This window comes from Salmo trutta, chromosome 20 (assembly GCF_901001165.1).
Source record: "Salmo trutta chromosome 20, fSalTru1.1, whole genome shotgun sequence".
In the NCBI taxonomy this organism is placed as follows: domain Eukaryota; kingdom Metazoa; phylum Chordata; class Actinopteri; order Salmoniformes; family Salmonidae; genus Salmo; species Salmo trutta.
This window is the reverse complement of record NC_042976.1, coordinates 44,381,458-44,397,911: the sequence shown is the minus strand read 5'-3', so window position 1 is coordinate 44,397,911 and position 16,454 is coordinate 44,381,458. Positions and strand designations below refer to the sequence as shown.

The 16,454-nt window shown below is 42.9% G+C and overlaps 1 protein-coding gene across 2 annotated transcripts; it reads left to right on the top strand.

The window, feature by feature from the left end:
- The first annotated feature begins 23 nt into the window (after positions 1-23).
- lss (lanosterol synthase (2,3-oxidosqualene-lanosterol cyclase)) lies at positions 24-12,822 on the top strand. 2 transcript variants are annotated; one of them, XM_029703477.1, is made up of 22 exons: positions 24-130; positions 558-726; positions 3,126-3,264; positions 3,614-3,722; positions 3,926-4,047; positions 4,287-4,383; positions 4,590-4,725; positions 4,892-5,000; positions 5,092-5,210; positions 5,647-5,744; positions 5,844-5,871; positions 6,017-6,073; positions 6,272-6,343; positions 6,541-6,591; positions 6,728-6,877; positions 7,141-7,237; positions 7,360-7,465; positions 7,549-7,614; positions 9,772-9,852; positions 9,999-10,172; positions 10,827-10,905; positions 11,181-12,822. In XM_029703477.1, exons 1-22 carry the CDS (start codon positions 114-116, stop codon positions 11,316-11,318), a joined length of 2,214 nt encoding a protein of 737 aa, XP_029559337.1. In that variant the 5' UTR covers positions 24-113; the 3' UTR covers positions 11,319-12,822. The 2 variants fall into 2 exon arrangements, with proteins under 2 accessions (XP_029559337.1, XP_029559338.1); XM_029703478.1 differs by lacking the exons at positions 24-130; positions 558-726 and adding an exon at positions 744-840.
- Positions 12,823-16,454: the final 3,632 nt, after the last annotated feature.

Below are 16,454 nucleotides of genomic sequence, written 5' to 3'. Positions count from 1 at the left end.
AACGGAAAGATTTTGAAAAGAGAACATCAATTCCCACAGTATCCCAAATGGGGGGGTTGATCCTGTGCATCAGCTGAAGTTGGCAGAGGATATAATTCATTCATACGGTTTTAATGATGACCGAGGGAACGTAAGTACAGACCATGTTCAATTATGTGTATTAAATTATATATGCTATACAAGTAAACGTTTGTAGAAAGTTATAACTGTTGCTAATTGATTGGTAGCTGATTGCTTTGTGCTCTTTCACAATATTAAACTATTAACTTGATCAGAAAGGACATGCATGCTCAATAGGAAAGGAACAAGACGCATGTCAACGACTGTATCAATTTCAACAATAGCCATTAAGTACAATACTAATTGTGGTGCAGAATTACGCAAGCGCCACACCCACTGGGCACAGACTTCAATTCAACGTCTACTGCACGTTGGTTCAACGTAATGTCATTGAAATGACGTGGAAACAACGTCGATTCAACCAGTGTGTCCCCAGTGGATACGCGCGCCCATGAATTCCATACGCATACGCGCGCTGTCAATTCTTGCACCCTCAGATGCCTTCGTAGGAGGGGGGGACCGTACAAGACGGAGCCAGCGACCGACCTGACCCGCTGGAGGCTGAGTAACATAGAGGGCAGGCAGACATGGCGCTATGTAGAGGATCAAGACACATCAGACAGGGAGCAGACTATGCTTGAAGCCCATTCACTTGGTTTGGATACGGTACACATACTCATCCATGTTTATTTTTCACTAGGCATTGGGTATATCACCTGTATCTACTAAAGGAGAGGACTTACCTAGGCAACCTTCTCTCGATGCATTTCATATTATTCTGTACGTAAATCCGAGATACTAATTAGTATGAAGTTACTTTTATTCTGTACGTAAATCCGAGACACTATTTAGTATGATGTTACGTTTCATAGGGTATGTATTCATTTGTGGATGTCCATCACCCATTTCATATGATATGTTACGAATTACAATTAGCATTATATGTTACGAGGGTGCGAATTTGCCAAACGTATGATACTTTTGGTCATGTAGTGTAAGTGGACACTTGCTCGTTGAACATCTCATTCCAAAATCATGGGCATTAATATGGAGTTGGTCCCCCCCTTTGCTGCTATAACAGCTTCCACTTTTCTGGGAAGGCTTTCCACTAGATGTTGGAGCATTGCTGCGGATTCTTGCTTCCATTCAGCCACGAGCACTAGTGAGGTCGGGCAGTGATGTTGGATGATTAGGCCTGGTTCGCAGTCGGTGTTTCAATTAATTTCAAAGGTGTTTGATGAGCTTGAGGTCAGGGCTGTGCAGGCCAATCAAGTTCTTCCACACCAATCTCAACAAACCATTTCTGTATGGACCTTGCTTTGTGCACAGGGCCATTGTAATGCTGAAACACAAAAGGGCCTTCCCCAAACTGTTGCCACAAAGTTGGAAGCACAGAATCGTCTAGAAAGTCATTGTATGCTGTAGCGTTAAGATTTCCATTCACTGGAACTAAGGGGCCCAGCCCAAACCATGAAAAACAGCCCCAGACCATTATTCCTCCTCCGCCAAACTTTACAGTTGACACTATGCATTCGGCAGATAGTGTTCTTCTGGCACCCGCCAAACCCAGATTCGTCCGTCGGACTTCCAGATGGTGAAGCGTGATTCATCACTCCAGAGAATGCATTTCCACTGCTCCAGAGTCCAATGGCGGCGAGCTTTACGCCACTCCAGACAATGCTTGGCATTGCTCATGGTGATCTTAGGATTCTGTGGGGCTGCTCGGCCATGGAAACCCATTTCATGAAGCTCCGGATGAACAGTTATTGTGCTGACGTTGCTTCCAGAGGCAGTTTGGAACTCGGTAGTGAATGTTGCAACCGAGGACAGGCGATTTTTACGCGCTACGTGCTTCAGCACTCGGCGGTCCCATTCTGTGAGCTTGTGTGGCCTCCACTTCACGTTTGAGCCGTTGCTACTCCTAGATGTTTCCACTTCACAATAACAGCACTTACAGTTGACCAGGGCAGACATTTTCCAAACTGACTTGTTGGAAAGGTGGCATCCTATGACGGTGCCACGTTGAAAGTCACTGAGATCTTCAGGAAGGCCATTCTACTGCCAATGTTTGTGTATGGAGATTGCATTTATATTGATTTAAGGCCTAATCGTCCAACATCACAGCCCAACCTCACTAGTGCTCGTGGTATGCTCAATTTTATACACCAGTCAGCAATGGGTGTTACTGAAATAGCCGAATCCACTCATTTGAAGGGGTGTCCTACTTCTGTATATATTGTTTATGTTACAAATTAGCTAGGCTAGGGGTTAGGGTTAAGTTTAGGAGTTAGGTTAAAGGGTTAAGGTTAGGGAAAGGGTTAGCAGACATGCTAAGTAGTTGCAAAAGTTTTAAGTAGTTGAAAAATGAGGTCGTATGTAACCATATGAAACCTAACATATCATACTAATTTCAGTGTCTCGGATTTACATTTACTATGTTATGAGAACAGGCTGACCTAGGCTATCTGAAGCGTAAGCATTAGGCATGGCAGGTAGCCTTAAGGTTAGAGCGTTAGGCCAATAACCGCAAGGTTGCTGGTTCGAATACTGGAGCCGACCAGGTGAAAAATCTGTCGCTGTGTCCTTGAGCAAGGCACTTAACCCTAATTGCTCCAGGGGTGCTGTACATTTGGGACCCCACTCCCTGTGGGTGTCTCAGGTGTAGTTGATATAAATAACATTTCCATTGCACACTTGTATTGCAGTTTTTGGATTGCCTACATGTCCCCTTAGTAGGCCGTCATTGTAAATAAGAATTTGTTCTTAATTGACTTAAATCAATATAAATTGAACAGGTAAAATATAAGCACTCCCCAAATTATTATAATATATTATTAGTTGAAGCCATAAACCGTATGGTTGAAACCCTTTCAAAAATAAGTGCATATTCTCTCATCCTAACCTCTTATAAACATATGTCTCAATGAAGTATAAATTCAATGATAGAATAGTTGGGCCCCACAAGAACAAAAGGTGGAACTAAATCTCTCCTCTAAAGAGCTTGCCATTAGTGTTGTGACCTTTGACCCATGCTTTGTTGTGACAGTACCTATGCCCCTCTACAGAGTAAATTCATCCCTGGCTCTCCCTCAGCCCACACTGCAGTGGAGTCAGCCCTGAAGGGCATGGCATTCTACAGCCAGCTCCAGGCAGAAGATGGCCACTGGGCAGGAGACTACGGAGGACCCCTCTTCCTGCTACCAGGTACACACAATTAGATGCACTTTCAAAGGACGTACAGTATGCATCTCGTAAAATTAAATATCTGCATAATGCCATCCAATATTAACTTCCATATTTACAGATAATGTATGTACACATAACAAGCACGCTCATTGAGTTTTATTGTGTCATGTCCATGGGAAAATAACAGTGGACGTGGTCGCACGTGGTGTGCATTATCGTGTGCATTATGCCATGGTAGTTATAATGTAATACATGGGTTATGAAAACAGTAAAAACACTCAAGTTAATGATGAGACTCACATCTGTACTTACAACATCTGAGGTGACATCAGTGGTCTGTCTGTCTGTCTGTCTGTGCTATCCTCAGGTCTCCTGATCACCTGTCACATAACCCAGATCCCTCTCCCTGAGGCCTGGAAGAAGGAGATGGTGAGATACCTGCGCTCTGTCCAGCTGGCTGATGGAGGCTGGGGCCTGTGAGTGTTCTCATCACTGCTCTCCTTCACTTCTACCCCAAAATACAGTGTGAAAATAAGAGGGATGCCCACGCACACTGTTTAGATATTCTCCAGTAGTTTAATTAGCAATGTTTCTACCAAAGCTTATGAGGCTTGTCAGTATCAGCGCAGTCAAAGCTTCAAAGATTTCTTATTGTTGTGTTTTGGTAATTTCTTGTCAGACACATTGAAGACAAGTCCACAGTGTTTGGCACGGCCCTCAGCTACACCACCCTGAGGATTCTGGGAGTGGGACCAGATGACCCGGATATGGTTCGGGCCAGGAACAACCTGCACAGCAAAGGTCAGATTTAATTGTTGAATTTTTGGGGGGGGTCAATTAATTGAGCTCTTTGTTTCATATGTTGGTAGAACCAAAGAAATATGCTGTTAGAAAAAATGAAAGGAAATGTTGGAGAGCATCACCTGTATATGTTTTAAACCTGAAATAAAGAGTGTCTAAATGCTTTTAACCTCAAATAAGAGGTGAAATTGTTACCATTGTAGAGTCAGATCATGTCTGTGTGTCTGTCTGTTGTACAGGAGGCGCGGTGGGCATTCCCTCCTGGGGTAAATTCTGGTTGGCCATCCTCAATGTGTACAGCTGGGAAGGAATGAACACACTCCTCCCGGAGATGTGGTATGCTTGATGTCCTGATACGAATTTGATCAGAATTGTACATAGATTTTATTCACCTTTATACAGCACCTATGCATAAAAGTTGAACTTGGATAGACAGCTCACTCTTGAATAGTTGTGAACTTTAACCTTGATTTGGGACATTGATTCCCTCAGCTATTTTTCAACTTGCCCTGTTCTTTGGTCCATGTTTGTCCTCTATTCAGGCTGTTCCCTACCTGGTTCCCTGCTCACCCATCCACTCTCTGGTGCCACTGTCGCCAGGTCTACCTCCCTATGAGCTACTGCTATGCTGTCAGGTTTGCTGCCAAGGAGGACCCCCTGGTGCTCAGCCTCAGACAGGTGCAGTAGTTACTTCACCCCACCTGGGGGCGACATGTTGCTGTCATAGTGCTCCACTCACTCCGGCCAGAAGTTGCCCACGTAGGCACAGCCCCAAGATCAGCTAGAATAAGACGGAGCTGCAATAGAGTGCATGGACTTAGTAGCATCGTTCTCTGTTCTATAGGAGCTGTATGTCCAGGACTATGCCACCATCAACTGGCCTGGTCAGCGGAACAATGTGGCGGCATGTGACATGTACACACCACACAGCACACTACTCACCGTGGCTTACAGTAAGCACTGCACATACTGTATTAATAGTTTGTGAGTGGTCATTTGCGACTACGTTATAACTGTAACCTTGAATTCTCTGTTCTTCTTCAGTGGTCATGAACGTGTATGAGGCCCACCACAGCAGCAGTCTACGAGGAAGAGCGGTCAAAGAGCTGTACGACCACATACAGGCTGACGACCGTTTCACCAAGTGCATCAGCATCGGCCCAGTAAGAAACTGAACTTTAACCAAAGTATTTTTTTTTAATGGCGCTTGTGTTTTAGGATGATCTATTATTTCCTTGCACTTCCAGCTGGAATCCTTCTTTGTGAAACATTGGTTTGCAATATTATCACATCAAAGAAGTTACTGCGAACAATGAACACAGTTCTTTCCCCTCAGACATCATTGCACGCGCGGTAGAACAGAAGCATACGTACTGCGTTTTTTTTCTTTACCTTGATATGCATCGCTTCCCCACTGCTTCTTCAACCAAACAAAAACAACAACGGCCGTGGGGCGGATAACATTAGTGGCGCTGTTTCCCCTAGTGCGGATTCCATCTTTAATGCTGTTTTGGCAGTTTACACTATGGTTTAAGTTGATCCAGAATTGTGTGTCAGTTGTTACGTGGTGGTGATTTAACACCTAGTTTCACTCCTCAGATCTCCAAAACGATCAACATGCTGGTGCGCTGGCACGTGGACGGACCCTCCTCCGCTGCCTTCCAGGAGCACGTGTCCAGGATCCCAGACTACCTCTGGTCAGTCAGTTAGTGAGTCAGTTGTTGTATGTGACAATGCAGTAGGTTGTGAGTGTGTTTATTTAATTGTTTTGTTTTCCATTTCCTGGTTCGCGATAGGCTGGGATTGGATGGTATGAAAATGCAGGTATGTTGGGTATTGGCTAGCCATGATATACATAATGTCGTTAATCTTTTGCATTATGGGCCGGTTTCCTGACCCAAATTAAGAAGACAAAAAAGCATGCAGTCTGACATGCAGTCTGACATGCAGTCTGGTTGTGTTCCTGTAGGGGACCAATGGATCACAGCTATGGGACACGGCTTTCGCAGCTCAGGCCTTCCTAGAGGTGAGATATTCATATTGATTATACGCTACAAAGACTACAAAGAATCCATCTGACTTGTTCATCACGCTTTACATTCTGTGTGCATTACTCTCCATTCATGTGATGATTGATAACCGTAAAGATGTCAAAGTTGAGAGGATGATGTGTTGTTCACATTTCTAACGTTTTTGTGTTTTTTTCTCAATTGGGGTCATTCAGGCAGGGGCTCAGGACAGCCCCAGGTTAGAAGAGTGTCTTAAACACGCCCACCAGTTTCTCACCATCACACAGGTGAGAGCGTCACAGGAAAGGTGCTTGAGTTCCTCACACAGGTCAGAGAGTCTAGTGTATTGGCTCGCTGCCAGACAAAACACCTTGAGGGAACACATTCCTCGGTTCCGTTCTCAAAACATTTGGTTTGAGAACGGACTAATAGACCTGTTCTATGGATTTTTTCCAATGTCTGACCAGTTTTCTCCTTTCATCAGATACCTGACAACCCCCCAGAATACCAGAAATACTACAGACAGATGAACAAGGTGAACCATTACTGCCAGTCAGAGGAAGTGTGTGTGTGTGTGTGTCCTGCACATCCGTGTGTCCTGCATGGTTGTGTGCGTGCATTTGTGTGCATGTGTCTATGCGCGCTTACATGCATGAATGTGTGTCCATCAGGGAGGGTTCCCCTTCAGCACACGGGACTGTGGCTGGATCGTGGCTGACTGCACGGCAGAGGGCCTAAAGTCAGTGATGCTTCTGCAGGAACACTGTCCCTTCATCAGTCAGCACGTCCCCTCAGAGCGCCTGTGTGACTCCGTCAATGTGGTCAGTGGCCAAACCAACTGACTTCTATCTACTGTACAACCAATCACAGTTTTTACCACAAGTTGATATATCGTGTCGGGGGGGCTTTTCTCGATCTTTCATGTATTTTCCTCTCTACTATCTCCCAAACTTTCAACTTCTTTCAAGATGATGTCTCACAGTGCTGATAATAATGCAAACTCACAGTTCATGTTTGATTCCATCATACAACAAAAAAGCAATATACAATACTGACACTTGCCCTGGTTGACTGTGTGTTGCAGTTGTTGAGCATGAGAAACAAAGATGGCGGTTTTGCCACTTATGAGACCAAGCGAGGAGGGAGACTGTTGGAGCTACTCAACCCCTCAGAGGTGTTTGGTGAGTCTTTCATTCCCCCAACCCCCACCCGTGTTGTATTTATGGATATAATACTTTTTTAGGCTATAAATACAAGCTTTGTACTCTCTCCCACCACCACCTCCCCCCTCTCTTTCTTTCAGGTGACATCATGATAGACTACACCTATGTGGAATGCACCTCAGCAGTCATGCAGGCTCTGAGACACTTCCAGCACGTGTACCCTGAATACCGGACAGAGGAGATAAGGTACACACACATCTAGCCTGGAACCGTAACCCTCTCCAAGCTACTGCCTAAAAGCCTAACTTTTTCTAACTGTTTTAACTCAGGTCCACTCTGAGAGAAGGATTGGAGTACTGCCGGAGGGTGCAGAGGCCTGATGGGTCATGGGAAGGGTAAGTAGCTTCCGGTCTCACTTACAGTTCATTCAGAAAGCATTCAGACCCCTTGACTTTTTCCACATTTGGTTACGTTACAGCCTTACATTAACATTGATTACAGATTTTTTTTTCTTATCAATCTACACGCAATATCCCATAATGACAAAGCGAAAACAGGTTTTTAGAAATGATTGCAAATGTATTACAAATAAAAAACAGAAATACCTTATTTACTTAAGTATTCAGATCCTTTGCTATGAGACTTCAAATTATGCTCAGGTGCATCCTGTTTCCATTGATCATCCTTGAGATGTTTCTACAACTTGGAGTCCACCTGTGGTAAATTCAATTGATTGGACATGATTTGTAAAGGCACACACCTGTTTATATAAGGTCCCACAATTGACAGTGCATGTCAGAACAAAAACCAAGCCATGAGGTCAAAGGAATTCTCCGTAGAGCTCTGAGACATGATTATGTCAAGGCACAGATCTGGGGAAGGGTACCAAAAAATGTCTGCAACATTGAAGGTCCCAAGAACGCAGTGGCCTCCATCATTCTTAAATGGAAGAAGTTAGGAATTACCAAGACTCTTGCTAGAGCTGGCTGCCCGGCCAAACTAAGCAATCGGTGGAGAAGGGCCTTGGTCAGGGAGGTGACCAAGAACCCGATGGTCACTCTGTCAGAGCTCCAGAGTTCCTCTGTGGAGATGGGAGAGCCTTCCAGAAGGAAAACCATCTCTGCAGCACTCCACCAATCAGGTCTACATGTAGAGTGGCCAGACGGGAGCCATTTCTCAGTAAAAGGCACATGACAGACTCTCAGGCCATGAGAAACAAGAATCTCTGGTCTGATGAAATCAAGATTGAACACTTTGTCCTGAATGCAAAGCGTCACATCTGGAGGAAACCTGGCAACATCCCAACAGTGAGGTGTGGTGGTGGCAGCATCATGCTGTGGGGATGTTTTTCAGCGGCAGGGACTGGGAGACTAGTCAGGATCGAGGCAAAGATGAACGGAGAAAAGTACAGCGAGATCCTTGATGAAAACCTGCTCCAGAGCACTCAGGACCTCTGACTGGGGAGAAGGTTCACCTTCCAAAAGGATAACAACCCTAAGCACACAGTCAAGACAACGCTGGAGTGGCTTCGGGACAAGTCTCTGAATATCCTTGTGTGGCCCTGCCAGAGCCCGGACTTGAACCCGATCGAACATCTCTGGAGAGACCTGAAAATAGCTGTGCAGCAACGCTCCCCATCCAACCTGTCAGAGCTTGGGAGGTTCTGCAGAGAAGAATGACAGAATCTCCCCAAATACAGATGTGCCAAGCTTGTAGCAAGGTACAAAGTACTGAGTAAAGGGTCTGAATACTTATGTAAATGTGATATTTCTGTAAAAAAATAAAGGGAATTTTGCTAAACATTTTAAAAAATCTGAGTTTGCTTTGTCATTATGGGGTATTGTGTGTAGAAAAGAAAAATAAACTATTTAATCAATTTTAGAATAAGGCTGTAACCTAACAAAATGTGGAAAAAGTAAAGGGGTCTTAATACTTTCCAAATGCACTATATATCATGGCTGAGTGTCTCCTCATCTCCTTTACTTCATGACCAAGGAAAACATTAGGCATCTAGGTATATAAAGCTATTAAAGGTCATAAGGAATCATTTTGGGCCCTACTCATGACAACTGATGGGTGAGACTATATGGATAGGTCTTCTCCATGTTGATTCCATCTAACAAGTCTGGATCAGTGGTCATAAAGGAAAGGATACAAGTAAAGGAGGCTATTGAAGACTGTCAGGACTCTGCCTGTGATTTGAATGCCATATGATTTGAATGGCAGTGCCCGTGATTTGAATACCATTTGATTTGAATGCCAGTGCTTGTGATTCGAATGCAATGTGATTTGAGTGGCATCTGATTTGAATGCCATGTGATTTGAATGCCAGTGCCTGTGATTTGAATGTCATGTTGTTGTTAATTCTTCTGTGTCATATGGACCATTTAGTTATGTGTCCTTCCTAGGGTTGCAAAATTCTGGTAACTTTCCCCAAAAAGTTTTCCAGAAATCCCGGTTGGAAGCTTCACGGAATCAGGAGGGAATAAGCAGGAAATCCTACTGTACTTTTTCAAACCTAGTCCTTTCTTATTGTGGTGTGTGTTGCCTAGATCCTGGGGAGTGTGCTTCACCTATGGGGTCTGGTTCGGCTTGGAGGCCTTTGCCTGCATGGGTCACACCTACCATGATGGGTAAGGATCCTTAGTGCTGGAGGAAGACGTGTATGCACACACCACATTCAAAGGAAACACGAATGTCTGTGGAATCGTTTTTCAAACCTTTAAAAATACATCTTTCCCTCTCTCTTGGTCTGTTTCTGTCTCCTTTCTCTCTCCAGCGGTGGTGTGTGTGAGGAGGTGCAGAGTGCCTGTGACTTCCTGGTGGCCCACCAGATGGAGGATGGGGGCTGGGGTGAGGACTTTGAGTCCTGTGAGCAGCGTCGCTACGTGCAGAGTGCTAACTCCCAGATCCACAACACCTGCTGGGCCCTGCTGGGCCTCATGGCTGCCAGGTAACAGTAACTATTTATGTAACTGCCTTGTAATGACTTATTTAACTACCTTGAGACTACCTTGTAACTACTGTTAGGTTCTAAATAACAGGGTAAAAACTATAAAAGCTCAAACCAAGTTTATTCACACAAAGGGTCGGACAGCAGAACAGACAAAGACATGTTTCCACCAGCACAAGTGTATATATACCCCAATTTGTGTGAAGTATCCTCCTTCCCTCTAAACATGACATCTTTATTGCTAGGCAGGAAGTTAAGTGATGCGGGCAATAAACTGTTCCTTCTCCCTTAATGTGACCTAACCTGACCTAACCCCAAAAGCCATTCCTCACTAAAGCACCTCTCTTCACCCTTATCAGTGACAGCAACCATGTGATTGCCTTTCCTTTACTCAGTACATTCCAAGCACAATTGCCTCCGCCACACATTCCCCCAACAGATAACCATTAACTTCTGGTGTAGAAACCAGACTATGGCGCTCCTCATTTCAATAGGATAACTGATAATTAACAATATTTCAAGTTTAAGAGTCAGAACCCATCACTACCTTGTAACTACATGGTTTAAAACAATATGATATAAAGTGGGACCAATGAACCTCAGTATGTTTAAGTTGTAGACCCACAATCTCTTCTGTTCTCTGCTCTGTGGCAGGTACCCAGATGCACAGGTGATTGAGAGAGGAATACAGCTGTTGGTTGATAAGCAGCTGCCCAATGGAGACTGGCCACAGGTGAGTCTCCGCCTCCTGTCACACTGTGCTCAATGCTTAGCTCCACCCAAGGCTCAAGCATGAAGTTGTCAAATTGTTTAGCATAATCTGTTGTTGAACGTCTGGCCCTCTGGATGTCTGTCATTCTTTCATGTACTGTATTGCAGATTGTGTCAGTGTGTATTTTTGGAGCCCAAGAAACAGTGTAGAGTATTCTTACTAGAGATACATACTGTGAAGAATAACCTGAAGCTTTATAGGTGACCACAACTGTATTTTGGCCTATCTCTCCTCAGGAAAACATCTCGGGAGTGTTCAATAAGAGCTGTGCCATCAGCTACACTTCCTACAGGAACGTCTTCACCGTGTGGACGCTGGGACGCTTCTCTAACCTCTACCCCTCCAGCCCTCTGGCCGGGAAGGTGAAGCTGTGAGGTCAGGGGTCACCTAAAGGTCAAGGGGTCAGCAAGGATGGGAACAGTGCCCTTTCTAATCTATACATAAAAGAACGGTCGTGAACAGGGTTGGGGAATAATGTATTACATGTAATCCGTTAAATGTAACTGATTCTAAAAGTATTTTTCCTGTAATCCGTTACCAGCTAAAATATTGTAATCAGATTACAGATACTTTTGAAAAACTAGATGATTACTTCTAGGATTACTCTTTCTCAATAACATTCAAATCATCTTAAGTTTGTTCCACCTGAGAGAGTCTGACCACAAGGCAGAGACCACTACACACCAAATGTGTTTGATGGATCGCGGGAAAAGAGCTGGAATAGGCTTTTGTAGACTTCAGTCCAAGCTATGTCTTCCAATGGTGCGACTGCTGTCAGCATCAAAGATTATACATCCAACTTGAATAAACGCTTGGCGGTAAGGACGACAGCAGTGTTGTAGCCTACGGGTGCTAGGATATCACTTATTATTGATATCTATATAGCTCATTGATGTGAATCACACTGCTGCTCAATCTAATTCGTGCTGATAATACAAAAATGCCCATAGGCCTAACGGACACATGCTCAAACGCACACACTTTTGATGGACTTAAACAGGAGATATCAAAGTGTCACCAGCAAAAGCTTAAACAATAGGCCTACAGCAAATGCAGCATATGGAATTCATTTTTCACATGCAAATAGCACTTTTCCAAGTCCTATTTTTGAAGACCAAGGGGTATGAAATCAATTGGAAGGATTGGAAATCTGACAGACTTTGATTTTCAATGTGAAGATGTGGCCTTCTCATTTTATTATCTATATTAAAGTAGAAAGCAATGGGTTAAAAGAAGCCTACATAACTATAAAGTAAAATGCAACATCCATTTATTGCCAGAACTTTGTAAACTCTAACATTGATTTATCCTGCAATAGATGTCATTCAATTGGTAACATACATTTTTGTCTTCTTCTAATGCATCTTAAGGGGAAAGTAATCTAAAAGTAACTTAGTTATCAGATTACGTTACTGAGTTTGGGTCATCCAAAAGTTGGTGATTACAATGATTGGACAGGTAACTAGCAACTGTAACAGATTGCTTTTCTAAAGTAACCTCCCCAGCCCTGGTCGTAAAAGTGAATTGAATGAAAGTTTTTCAAGTCTTCTACTGGGTGAGTCCTGAAAAGACCTCAACCTTGGGATCACCTTACCTTGCCTGCTTTTTTAACATTCCTCTTGCCTTACATTTTGGTGGGGCTGAAGTCTTTGAAACAAACCTTTTAGCTGCTATGTGAGAAATAAGGGTGTCATTTTGGCACCTGTATGTATTATGACATTAAAATTGAGCGTGTAAATCAATCTGTAAATAGTGCTGAAATACAAATGTTGCCTATTAATATCAACCATAGTTTCTGAAAATGTATTGATGTAATTGATTTGTTATTAAATCTTATTTTGAAATGCAGAATAAAGTCATTTTGTATGGTTTCACTAATTCACTATTTCTCTCTTGCAACAGCTGATGATGTTTGAGTGGGAGAACAGTGTGACTGAAACCTACCAACCAGTAGCCCGTGACCCGTCCTGCATCCACACACACACACACACACACACACACACACACACACGCTCTCTCTCACCGAATTTGCCAAATCAAAGTATCTAATGGAATTCAAGGTGCCGTTTTGGGGAGTGTTTGTAAGTTCCAACTTTGTATGTGTGTGGGTGCGTGCGTCCATGTGTGTGATGGTGTAGGGTGCAGCTGTTTGGACAAAAAGCTATCTGACACTCAATCATAGCAATCGTGAAGGGAGATCATATGATAACACACAGTAGAAGTGTTGCACAATAGACGTTCCAAAGAAAGGTGTGCTAGATAGGTACATTTCTGTTTTCACCTCCCCATGCCACATCCAATTTATTTTGTTCCTGAAGCATGACTGCTGATAAGAATGCTGGTACTTCACCTCCTTCAACCCCTTCTCCACCAGACCTGGAATAATTTGTTTTAAATATGATTTGTGCAAAGTACCTTTTTTCGGGGGAACAAATTGTTACTTTGGATGTGAATACGGATCCCCCAAAAAACAATTTCAACACAGATCTCCGAAAGTAACTACTGTCGTGGAAATTCTAACCAAGTGAGAAAGACTTTGAGCTGGTCAGCGACTCCCTGTTCTTATTGTTAGGGATGCACCGATATTACATTTTTGGCCGATATCCTTGCCAAAAAACCTGATACAGATATTAAACATTTTAGCGGCCTTTTAAGCATTCTAGTAGTTAAATAGTTTAAACACACACACACACACACTGACTGTTGGCATTTACGTATGTCCCCATTACCAGTAAAAACATCATCAAAACCTATTTCTTTCACTTACTCACTATGCTGTTTTGTTGTTAATTTGTTCAGTCATTTCATTTTCAACCAGGATTTCATCATACATGTCAAGCAGTGAAGTTTCAGCTCTGTCTGTCCATGGCCTCTTCTGTCGTGGGTCCTCTTCGTCGGTGCGCACTGTCACTGTGTCCATTTCCATCTTGTCCAGCTGTGTCTGTACCATTTCACATAAACCCTGTTTCTTGTCTGCATCGAAGTAGCGGTCCTTGTGCCTAGCATCAAGCATAGTGGCGACACAGTAATGAGGCTCAGAGAATGCCACCGAATCACTTGTTCACAGCCTCTAGTAGAAGTTTTAACCCCACGGTCTGTGTCGGCAGTTTTGTTGAGCAGGCGTTTCAATGCCATGACAGAGGGTATCACGTCTGCTGCAGACGCAGTCGAGGAGGTTATTTCTCGAGTCAGTTGTTTGAATGGAGCTAGGAGTGTGTTCATGTTTCAAACATGTTCTCAAATGCCATTGAAATGGCAGCAGCGGTATGGGGCTGACATCGCTGGTCCAAATGTCAGTCGTGAAGATAACAGCAGTGGCGACCATAGCAAGTAGCTCATGTATATGCGTTTCAACAATACTGTGTAACTCCGGTAGGGCAACATCTGAAAAATAGCGCCTACTTGGTAGTGTGTACCAGGGCTCGAGGTTCCCGACCAGTCGGCACAAGCCAACATCATCCACGACAGAGAACGGTTGATTGTCAAGGGCAATGAATGCCATTATCTTGGCGTTAATGGATTTCGCCTTTGAGTTGTCTCGCTGACTTGAACTTGTTTAGTTATTGGAAGTGTGTGCTTAGTTTTTTTTCAGATTTTCTTCTAAGTAGTCACTGAACGCCTGGGGGGGATGCACTTTCAAATGAGTAATTATGTTTGTGGTATTGAAAGATTTCACTTTCTCCCCTCCTCGGGAAATAATAGCAGCACAAACTTTGCATATGGCCTTTTTTTTATCTTCCTTTGAAACTTCAAAATAGATCCACAAAGTAGACAATGTAGGTTAGGTTAGGAATGCTGTGTTTCATGTGTAGCGCTGTATTTTTCGTGGTGTCATTACGTCATTTACCTACGTTATATAGGTATGCACGTCAGCATTGACATTGGTTTTGCACCTCGGCATTAAACTACATCGGGCCGATGCCGATGTTGGCATTTTTAGCTAATATCGTCCGATTCCGATATGCTTACCGATATATCGTGCATCCCTACTAATTGTATAGAAACCAGGGTTTGACCCCTAAAACAAGGTTCTTCTTATCAGCTGTCCGTACTAGAGCCATCTCCTCCCTGGTACCTCAGAGTACACAAACACCAAATTCAATCAATGGAATGCAGGCTCCGAGAGAGGACAAGACCATCATAAATCAGTTGCTAGCCCAAAACCCCAGAGGCCAACTCAGTTCACACAGACATAGATGAGGGAGTACTGAGAAACCTTATTCGATGCATAAACAGTATTAAAACATAATCTCGTAATTTTCTACCATACTACTTTTCAGAAACTATTGGATTGGCTGCCTTCAACTAATGGCAGGGCTGTATCTGGAATTGCATGTTGAAGATATAAATAGAGCACACACAAACTAGGGCAGGACCTAGTTATGGAAACCCTGGCCTAGCGGTTAGAGCGTTGGGCCAGTAACTAAAAGGTCGCTGGTTTGAATACCCGAGCCGACAAGGTGAAAAATCTGTCGATGTTCCCTTGAGCAAGGCCCTTAAGCCTAATTTGCTCCAGGGGGGGCATACTGCTATGGCTGACCCTGTAAAATAACACATTTTACTGCACCTTTCCTGTATATGTGACTACAAAACATTAGCTTTTTTCTCCTTTGAATGTCCATTTCCCCAGGTGTGCATTATCAAGTCATACCAATTAATCAATGATATGAACTTTTCTTGTGCCTGTGTAATAAAACTAATTACTTTGAGCAACATTTTATTAGCATGTTGTTACATAACTTTGGAAATTAACATTTTAATTGCATATCAATGAGCTAAGAGTTTTTGTAACTATTGTGCACAAGAGGAATAGTGACTGTTCCTTATTCCACTTGTAATAACTCCATTATTATGCCATTATAAATCAATACCCAAATTCTTATGTAAGTAACAACAATGTTGCTATTGTAATAATCAAAGTTACTACACATGTATAAGAACTTGATGTCAAGTGTTACTGTATTAGCTTATGTCTCACTCATTATGAAAATGTATTTGTTAGTCATTTTGAAGCTGCAAAAGTGGCCTATTCTAATGTTGAGGTGATTTTATTATAGGCTATAGACTATATTAAGATTCATATTTAAGAGCCCTCCAAGCCATGTGCGTATGATCATATATTTATATACTAATTGTTGTAGTTTTTGGTTCTTCATCAAAAATTTGGTAGCCATCAAATATAGATATATTTTTTCAAATAACTTCAAATATTATTTGGTTTTCTGAGACCTGTATCAAAGAAAATAGTTGATTATTAGTTGAAACTATATAAACTATATTCAACTACCACAACAAAATACAACTATTTTCTGCCCAGGTCTGTTCTCCACATTTCATTTGTAAATGCCAACTCTTTAAAAAGCGCCCAGTATTTACCAATGCTCATAACTTTCCCAATTACTCATACTTTCTTCAGAAGGATGTGTAGTGTGAGTCATTTGATGGTTGGAAGACTCATCTTACCAGATATTTATTGCCATCTGTCTTTAATCTTCATTCTTAATGCTTGT

Excerpts from the sequence above, each read along its gene's own strand:
- lss (XM_029703477.1), top strand. Across the intron at positions 7,615-9,771 it reads CCTGATGGGTCATGGGAAGG|ATCCTGGGGAGTGTGCTTCA; the intron begins GTAAGTAGCTTC and ends TGTGTTGCCTAG. Across the intron at positions 10,906-11,180 it reads CCAATGGAGACTGGCCACAG|GAAAACATCTCGGGAGTGTT; the intron begins GTGAGTCTCCGC and ends ATCTCTCCTCAG.